This window comes from Marmota marmota, unplaced genomic scaffold, assembly GCF_001458135.2.
Source record: "Marmota marmota marmota unplaced genomic scaffold, marMar, whole genome shotgun sequence".
NCBI classification, from domain to species: domain Eukaryota; kingdom Metazoa; phylum Chordata; class Mammalia; order Rodentia; family Sciuridae; genus Marmota; species Marmota marmota.
In genome coordinates, this window is record NW_025999853.1 from 11752980 (window position 1) to 11762979 (window position 10000).

At 34.6% G+C, this 10000-nt stretch overlaps 1 protein-coding gene across 13 annotated transcripts in view; it reads left to right on the forward strand.

Moving 5' to 3' along the window:
- Anks1b (ankyrin repeat and sterile alpha motif domain containing 1B) overlaps positions 1–10000 on the forward strand; it is a 1073630-nt gene that overhangs the window by 382994 nt on the left and 680636 nt on the right. For all 13 annotated transcript variants that reach the window (XM_048803345.1, XM_048803363.1, XM_015482887.2 and 10 more), the window contains exon 10: positions 3658–3823. In XM_048803345.1, the coding sequence (XP_048659302.1) occupies positions 3658–3823 (166 nt within the window). The remainder of the gene's footprint in view (positions 1–3657; positions 3824–10000) is intronic.

The window sequence follows — 10000 nt, forward strand, 5'->3', positions numbered from 1 at the left end:
TATATATATGTATTTAAAATCACATTTTCTTAATCCATTCATCTGTTGACAGGATCCTAGGCTGTTTCCAAGTTTGGCTATTGTGAATTTCACTGCTGTAGACATTGATGTGGCTGCATCCTTATAGCATGCTGATTTTAGATCTTTTGAATAAATATGAAATCATATGGTGATTCCCTTTCAAGTTTTTTAAGGCATGTCCATACTGCTTTCCAGAGTGGTTGTTCTAATTTGCAGTTCCACCAACAATATATAAATGTACCTTTTCCCCCACATTCTCACCCAAATGATGATTGACATTCTGACTGGAGTGAGATTAAATCTCAGTGTAGTTTTGATTTGCATTTCCCTGATTGCTAAAGACATTGAATATTTTTCATATATTAGTGACCATTTATATTCTTTGAGAAGTGTCTCTTTAGTTCTTTTGTCCACTTATTGAGTTAATTGGTTGTTTCATATTAAGTTTTTGAGTTCTTACATATTCTGGGCATTAATCCCCTATATGAGGAGCAGGTGGCAAAGATCTTTCATTCCTCTTCTTGCTTAGAATAACTTCATACTTTTCATTATTTACTGTTTATTTTACTTTATTGTTTACTAAAAAGCAGAAGCTTTTTAATTTGATGTCATTTCACTTATAGATTCTTGGTTTTATTTCTTATGTTTTAGGAGTCTTGTTAAGGAAGTCGATGTCTGTGCCAATATATTGGAGTGTTAAGCCTACATTTTCTTCTAGCAGTTGCAGAATTTCTGGTCTAATTCTTAGATCTTTGTTCCACTTTGATTTGACTTTTGTGCAGGAAGAGATATAGGGATCAAGTTTCATTCTTCTTCATATTGATATCCAGTTTTCCCAGCACCATTTGTTAGAAGGCTATCTTTTCTCCAACATAAGTTTTTGGCACCTTTGTTAAATATCAGATGATTAAGTATGTAGGGTTGTCTCTGTGTCTTCTATTCTATTGGTCTGAATGTCTGTTTTTGTGCCAAAACCATGCTGTTTTTGTTACTATATCTCTGTAGTATAATTTGAAGTTCAGTATTATGATGCCTCTAGCATTCCTCTTCTTGCTCAGAATAACTTTAACTATTCTGCATCTCTCATTCTTCCAAAAATTTTTGAACTATTTTTCTACTTCTGTGACAAATGTCATTGGTATTTTTATGGTGGATTTCATTGAATTTGTGTAACACTTTTGTTAGTATGGCCATTTTTAAAATATTAATTCTGCCTCTCCAAGAGCATAGGAAGTCTTTCCATCTTTTAAGGTCTTCTTCAATTTCTTTCCTCTGTATTCTGTAGTTTTCATTGTAGAGGTCCTTCACATTCTTGGTTAAATTTATTCCAAAGTATTTAATTTTTTTAAAAAATTCTTATTTATCTATTTTTATGCGGTGCTTAGAATTGAACCCAGGGCCTTGCACATGCTAGGCAAGTGCTCTTCCGCTGAGCCACAACCCCAGCCCCAATGTATTTAATTTTTTGAGGTTATTGTGAATGTGATAGCTTTCCTAATTAAACATTTTAATGGGAAGGTAAATTAGCCCATTCTGTGTGGTTAAATTCAATGTTGTTTTCAAAGATTTAAAAATTCTTATAATTCTTCATAAACATAGTAAAATTTCAACTTCACCAAATCCATGCATTGTTCTGATGAATTTAATTTAGGATAAATTAGGATTTTAGCTACAGACTCTTTTTTTCATAGACTCTTCAATTTTATTGTTGTTTTTTTCACTCCCTTCCCTGAGTCTTGCTATGTTGCACAGGCTGGGCTTGGACTTGAGATTTCCTGCCTCAGCCTCCCAAATAGCTGTATCAGTTTTCTTTGATAAGCAAAGTAGTAAACAATAACAAACAAACATAAAGACAAAATCATGGGCGTCTGAAAATGTCATAATAATTTCCATAATCAGTAGTTAGATTTGCTTAAAGACACTTAAAACTGTTAAGTTAGTCAATAAATATTTATTGATCACCTACTATGTGAAAGGACCTGTATTGTTTCTTTGGATACAGTGGTGTGGTGTACAAGACAAATTTTAGCCTTTATAGGGCTTATGGCATTGTGCATAGTTTCATCCATAATTTTATCCATAGATAATTTTATCCATAGATAATCCATAATAATGCCTCAGTAATGAGGCATTCCTTTTGTTGGTTTCTGATGCTACTTGTTGGATAATGATTTATCAATACATTTTAATTTTAATAGATAAGCAATATTCTTAATTTATGAAATATTATTTTTTATATTAAACTGAATTTGCCCTTCTTGACTTATAAACATTAGTTATTATTTTGCCATACAAGCTTTGGATAAATCCACCAGAGCAACCTCTGCCCTTCCCTTCCCTTTGTAGGACAGCTCTTGAGGGAGAGACTTTTCAGTATGTTGAGGAAACAATCCTGGCTGTGAGGCTTCTGTGGAAGAACACTATGGTTCCTTTCATCATTTCTTGTTTAACATGGTTTTAAAATCATATACCATCCTGATTGCTTTCCTCTGGATGCTTTCTACTTTGTCACTCTTTGTTGTTAAAAATAAATTACTCCCAATTTCCTGCTTTCAATAGAGAAGAGTGAACATAATTGACTCTTTGATGTGTGAGGGTCTGGTTTGGTCAGAAAGCAATTATACTGACCTTGAATTCTGTACTGTAAATATCATTATAGAGAAGAAGGAGCTTATACTAAATCTTTGTCAAACTTTTCATATATCTTGGAAGATTTATTTTGAAAATATGAGTTTAGTTTCTTATTTATTTCTCAGTATTGAAATAAACTTTATTTAGATAACAAATATCAAAAGATAAATCATAATTAATTTTGAAATTCTTCATGCAATTAATGTATCTTCTCCAGATTATGAACCTCCTGAGAGCAAGGATTATGTTTTATTTGTTTTTAAAAATCTCTGATATTTAGCACAGTCATACACACACACACACACACATCTATATGAAAAATGTCCAATTTTGGTGACCAATTGATAAAAAATGAAATGAATTTCAATTTTTAGAGTACATTGAAGTATCTGACATATAGAATTGGACCACATTTTGTCCTGACTTGAAAAGGGTAACCTTAGTAAATTAATTAAAAATACACACAGAAAAATGCTGGTGTTTTGGATGGTAATAATTTTAACTTTAAATGACAGAAAATGCTGCCTCAGCTCTATGAACAAAATTGCATCAAGACAGGAGACTGAATATAGCCTCAGCTCTGAAAATGCCTCCATATAAGCTTCTTCTCTGAGGAAAATATTTTCCTAAAAGCTTCCCATCAAACTTCTGCTATGTATAAATGGCCAATATTTCATCATGCGGCTATCTCTAAGAGGCAAGCAAAGTTGAAATGACTGTTGATTAAACAATAGTTTGTACCACAATTAGAAAAAATTCATACATTACAAGAAGAAGGGAAGACTTTACTAGTTCAGGAACAAATTCAGGGAAACTAAGTTAGAAGATCGCTTTTAAAATCATCACTGGTGATGCTGGATCATACAGTTCAAGCAAATTAATCACCAGATATCAATCACTTTTGGAAGATCTGATAAATCTGAGTATCTTTTCTAGTTTTTGTGAATCAAAAGAGACTTATGTCTTTATTACAAAGCTGTTTGTTTTTTTCCCCCTCCTTTTCAGGAGTCCTATCCAAAGAAGAGGAATTATACTATGGAAATTGTACCATCTGCTTCTCTGGATACTTTTCCTTCAGAAAATGAGAACTTTCTATGTGATCTCATGGACACAGCTGTTACAAAGAAACCGTGTTCCTTAGAAATTGCAAGGGCACCTTCCCCAAGAACTGGTAATATTTCCTACTCACAATTGGGCCAATTCAATTTGCATGTTTGCATAAGTGAATATTATTATTTTGATTTCACATTACATGATCAATATGAAAGTACTCCAATACACTCCCAGTAATCATTTTTGCATTTTAAAGTGAGTACAGGTAAGTTAGGGAATTTTTTTTTATGTGAAATTTTTTGACTATAGATAAAAGCCCTTCATGGGGATGATTTTGCCTTGATGAAGACACTTTGAAAGTTTTTAATGATGAAAAATCTTGGTCAGATATAAAGCTTGGGTTCTTAGAACTTCATAGATGATTTGGTAGCAAGAGTCTCTATATACTTTTTGGTAGGATATCTGTTTCTAAGTTATCAAAGTGCACTTGGCTTACTTAGTATTTTACATCTTTTATGGCATTTTTAGATCCATTATTTATTCACATTAAAACTAGTGAATAAGGCAAGACAAATACTATTCACATTTTGCTGCTAAGGAAATTGCAGCTGTGTCATAGTTAAGCTCAGTAACTCTCAGGCTTGTGCCTAAACATGGATTATTAACTACCGTCATATTCGTTTTCTGTTGATTTGCCACTACCTTTAAGAAAAAATGCAGGATAGTTATGTAAAAGCTAATGAAGGAGTATAGTTTCAAGTTGGTGATCAATATATTCACTACTACAAGGAATTGTGGGAAAAGTTCTGAAGAGTGACTTTTTTTGGTTTGGAAATCCAATTGCTGCTTACTTGAGGGCTATAAATTTTAAGTGTGATAAATCATATTTCTGGAAGGAAACAATGAGAGACTGGGAAATGGAAAATAAGAAAATTGGTGTGGAGGATACAGATTACTCTTTCAAGAGATATTGATGCTGGTGGAAGAGGAAAGGAGGTAAGAGACTGAAACGGCTAGTTTATTTTAGGATAAGTAAAACTCAGTGGAGTTTAGAGGTAGGAAGAATTTTCTGGTGGAGAAAGGTATTGAAAATAGTGAATGTAAAGAAAGAGCAAAATGGGTAAAGGTCAAGAATTAACTAGTCTAAGAAAACAGAGACTTTGATTCCCCTGAAGTAGAGAACATGGTTGTGAATGTACAGAAATTCTGAAATATGTATTTCCAAATGGACTCAGTTTCTCTGGATCAGATTAAAAGGGTTCTGAATGAAAGAAAAAATGAGATCTTGAGAAGGGTTGAAATAAATTCTGAAAAGTCACTATGGATAATAAGCTAGGGGATTTTTATAATTTTTTGAGCAGTACTGAAGCTTGCATGTTGTATGAATAATAAATATGCAGAAGGAATATTTTAGGTAAAATTTTAGTAATGAAGATAATTAAAACTTATTGAGTATTTACTGTGTATGGCAGATACTGTTCTAAGTGCCTTATATATATATTGTTTCATATTATTCTTACAATGTTGTGAGGTACTAATATCATCATTCACACATCTTTCACACAGATGAGGAAACAGAGGCACTGAAACATTAGGTTGCCTCCCAAGGTAATAATGGAAGGATCTGGCATTAAACTTGAGTTGTTTGACTTGTGCTCTTAAACACTATGTAATAGTGCTGCATTATATTGGAGGATGGGGGGTGGGGTAGCGCTTAAATTCTCAAGAAATGTGAAGGTAATACTGGAAGTCCACATAGAAGAGCTATAAAGTTAGAAAAAGAATGTTATAAGAGGAAAATATAAACTTCAAGTGAGCTGCAGAAGAAGCTGAAGAAGACTCAGACCCAGGAAACAAGGCTTATTTATTTAGGCTCAGATCAACTTTCCTGAGGGCAGCAAATAATGCTGAATAAAAATATAGAAAAGAAAACTTTTTAAAAGCATTGAATGATGGCAGGAAAATTAAACAAGCTGAATCACATATAAATTTGGTACTTCTTTTTATCAGTACCTTTTTAAGAAATAATCAGGCCAAAATGTCAGTTAATGTGGGAAGCCAGTGTATCAATAAAGCCACTTTTGTCCCAAGGAATTTTCTGAGTCTGCTCTTGAGTTTTGGTGCTCAGAGTTTCCATGAGTTTCAGTACAGGACGGAAATCTCTGTACCCATCCAGTATAGGAAATTTCATATGAAATTCTTCCTCCATAGAGCTATTCCCAGGGTATACCCTCATAGTAATGAGAAGTAATCCTGTCTCATATCCTCTACTCTAGGAACTTAAAAAAAAAAGATTTGTCATGAGCAGAACAAGAGGGAAAGTTCCTGAAGGGTTAATACTATGAAGTAGCACTTGTATAAATTTGCACCCCACATTCACATCACTTAGATGGTCCAAAAAATATCAATTCTTCAACTTAGTTTTAAGCAATACTCTCAGGTACTATGCATAAACAAATGAAGGAAGGGAAGGATATACTATGTTCCTAGGTCTTAAATGCTTCCTATAAATAATTTTCTCATTAAAATTAGAAGTTTGTAATCATTAAGTCTACAGAGAGAACAGTCCAAACAGGAGCCAGTAGACATAGATATAAGAGAATGATACCTGAAAAGACTTCACATATTGTAATTCTCAGATTCATGCTATAATATGACCATGATGTTATAATGAAAAGACAAGCCTGGGTGTAATTGGGGAAATAGAAGCTAAAAATGTCACCTAGGATTGGCTTAGTTTGTTTAATAAGGTATTCTACAACTCCATCCATTTACCTGCAAATGCCTTAATTTTGTTCTCTTTTAATGCTGAGTAATATTTCATTGTGTGTATATACCACAGTTTCTTTATTCATTCATCTATTGAAGGGCATCTGGATTGGTTCCACAGTTTGGTTATTGTGAATTGAGCTGCTATGAACATTGATGTGGCCACGGCAATGCTACATCATGTACAACCAGAGAATGAAAAGTTGTGCTGCAGTTGTATAGATTAAATCAAAATTCATCCTGCTGTATATATACCTAATTAAAATAAATTAATTAATTAAAAAACCTGGCATATTTTAGAAGACAAAGTAAACTTCAAGAAATGGAAAAAAAAACCATGACACACAAACTCAAAATTTAAAACTCAGTGGATGGATGGAAAAGCAGATTAGTTTCAGCTGAAGATTTAGAAAATTGGATATGAGGCCATAGGAAAATTCTCAAAACATTGTATGGAGAGAAAAAGAGGTAGCAAATATCAAAGAAAAGCTGAGACTTGGAGTATACATACTGACAAGTCCTTACATATCTAATGTAAGAATGTTCAATAAGAGTTTCAGAAATAGAAAGAAAGGGGAAAAAGAAATATATTTGAGGAGATATTATCCCCAAAAGGCATAGCCTTTCCCTTGAGCTTACATGGAGGAAGAGAAGTAAACAATTAAATTCAATAGATACAATAAGTGCTAAGATAACGTTTCACAAGTAGTGCTTTGGGAGCAGAAAAGAGGAACATTGAATCTTACCTAGAAGCTTGAGGAAGACTTTTTAAAAAGAGATAAAGTCTGTGACACATCTGTCATTCATATTGCTCACAGATCTTCAAATCTGGAAGGTTTGGAAGGAATTCATTTTGTAGGAATTCCTTGTTTGTATTCCACATTGTATGAACTGGGATTGATCATTGGGAGGATAACCTGGCCCATTCATGTGGCTGGCAGGTTGGTGTTGGCTATAAAACTGACAGCTTGGTGAAAGCTATGGGCTGAAGGCCTCTTTTTTTCTCCATGGACTTTTTGGATTTCCTCATGATGTATTGACTCAATTCTTAGAGTGAGCATCCCTCCCCAAAACAAGTAGGAGTTGTATCATTTTGATTGCTCACCATTCTGGCAGCTGGAAATCTTCAGGTACCAGCATCGTCAGGGTTCAGAAGGTAAGGGCTCTCTTCCTGGCTTAGAAAGGTATCATGTCACTGTGTGAACCTATGAACTATTATGTACAGAGAGAGAGCCTTTGATTTTTGCCATAAGTAAATAACCACATCTAAGGAAAAGACTGTAGAGAGAAAATACTCTTCATTTTCTGTTTCCAATTGTGTTTTCTTTCTTTTAAGCCTTCATCAACAACTTTCCCATAGCCCTTCAGGCTTCCACAGATTTCCTCCATGGCCCTTTCTGTGTTTCAGTCACTTTTTTTTTTTGAGGCTCTTCCAGCCTCTCCCTGCTGCCTCGTTATGTTAATGCCACATATTTTAAGTTTTCATTATAGAGCACTTCATTCCCAGCTATCAAAATCTATTGATTGGTTATTGATTGCTCCACAAAAAAACAACCCCCAAACCTTGTGAGTTTAAAAAAATTCATTTATTTTGTGTATAAACTTGCAATTGAGAAAGGGAATGGCAGGAATAGCTTGTCTCTGTTCTAAGAAATGTGAGTGGGGGCAGCTTGACCAGAGGCTGTAGGATCTGTGCTCAGAATTCTTACTTGTGTAGCTAGCATGGCCTACTTGGCCTTTCTTATGGCATGTGATGGGTTCCAAGAGCAAACATCCTAAGAGAAGGAAGAAAGCTATGGCAAAAGCTATGGGCTGAAGCCTTTATGGCTTGGGCATGGAAGGCAGTATCACTTGCCAAGTAGCCAAGATCCTGCCTACAGGTAGGATTTAATTTCCCTTCCTCTTGATGAAAAAGTGATAACTAAAGTTACACTTTTAGAAAATACAAATTCCTATAAAGTGTGTGTTTTTTTGTGTTTTTTCTTATAAAATTTATTTATTTATTCATTTTTAAAAATTTTTTAAATTTTAAGGTATACATGACAATAGAGTGTATTTTAACATATTACACGTATATGGAGAATGTTCCATTCTGTGGTTGTACATGATGTGCAGTTTGCTGTTTGTGTATTCATATATTAACATAAGAAAGTTATGTCCAGTACATTCCACTATTTTTCCTAATCTCAACCCCCTTCCCTTCCTTTCATTCCCCTTTATCTAATCCAATGAACTTCTATTCTTCCTTCCCTTCCCTTCTTATTGTGTATTACCATTCACGTATCAGAGAGAACATTTGGCCTTCATATTTTGGGCCTGGTTTATTTCACTTAGCATGATAGTCTTCAGTTCCATCCATTTACCAGCAAAAGCCATAATTCCATTCTTCTTTATGACTGAGTAATATTCCATTGTGTATATGTACACACACACACACACACACACACACACATATATATATATATGCAAGGGAGGTATATGACACTCTAGGCCAGGAACAATGTGTGCAGAGATCCAAAGGTGTAGAAGAATAGAGTGCATTCACAGACTGGCTCACTTAGCATGGTTAAAGCATAGGATACTGCTAGTGTAGAATGCATGGAAAACAACCTGTGATATGCAGAAGGTTAAATTTCATCTGGCAGCCAAGTTGAATCACTGACAGACTTGGAATGGTTGGGTTTTTGTTTTCATATCATCTGTCTGAAGCAAAATGGAGTAGATTGGACAAAGGTGAGTTGGAAACAGGAAGAATAATCAGCAGATCAGTGTGCAATTGCAGTAAGAAATGATGGTGGCCAGGACAGAGGAATGCCATTGAAGAGGGAGAAAGGACACAGAGATGAGAGGTGTGTAGAAGTGAAGCTCATTCCTTCTTCCCTTGGAGATTATGAAATTTGGGAAGTAAGTAACTAAGGGAATTTAAAGAATTACATCTCAGGGAATGCTTCTTGTAGCTTTAGGCTAATGGTGTTGAATAGCGTGGCCTGGGCTCATCAACAAAATTTGAACTACTGCCCTACACAGGAACTTCAGTTGGAAGCTTTCCTGGAGAGAGAAAGGGAGACAGAATGACAGTGCCAGAGACAGAAATGATCAAGTCATGAGAAAACCTGTTATGGGTTAAATTGTTTAACCCCCTACACCCACCCCCAAAGAACTGTTAACATCTGTTATAGCTCAGATATAAAGTGTCTCCCAAAAGCTCATATGTGGGACAATGCAAGAAAGTTTAGAGGTGAAATGATTGGGTTGTGACAATTTTAACCTAACCACTGTTTTAATTCACTTGAATGGATTAACTGGTTAGTAACTGTAGACAGATAGGTGTAGCTGGAGGAGGTGGGTAACTCAGGTCATTGCTTTGGGGGTATATATTTTGTATAGTAGTGAAAAAGCTACTAAAATACTAATCCCTAGTACTCAAGAATGTGACCTTATTTACAGAATTTGGAGGTAGTCTTTATAGTGGTAATCAAGGTGAAAATAAAGTCATTAATAGGCTGTAATCCAACATGACTGCTAT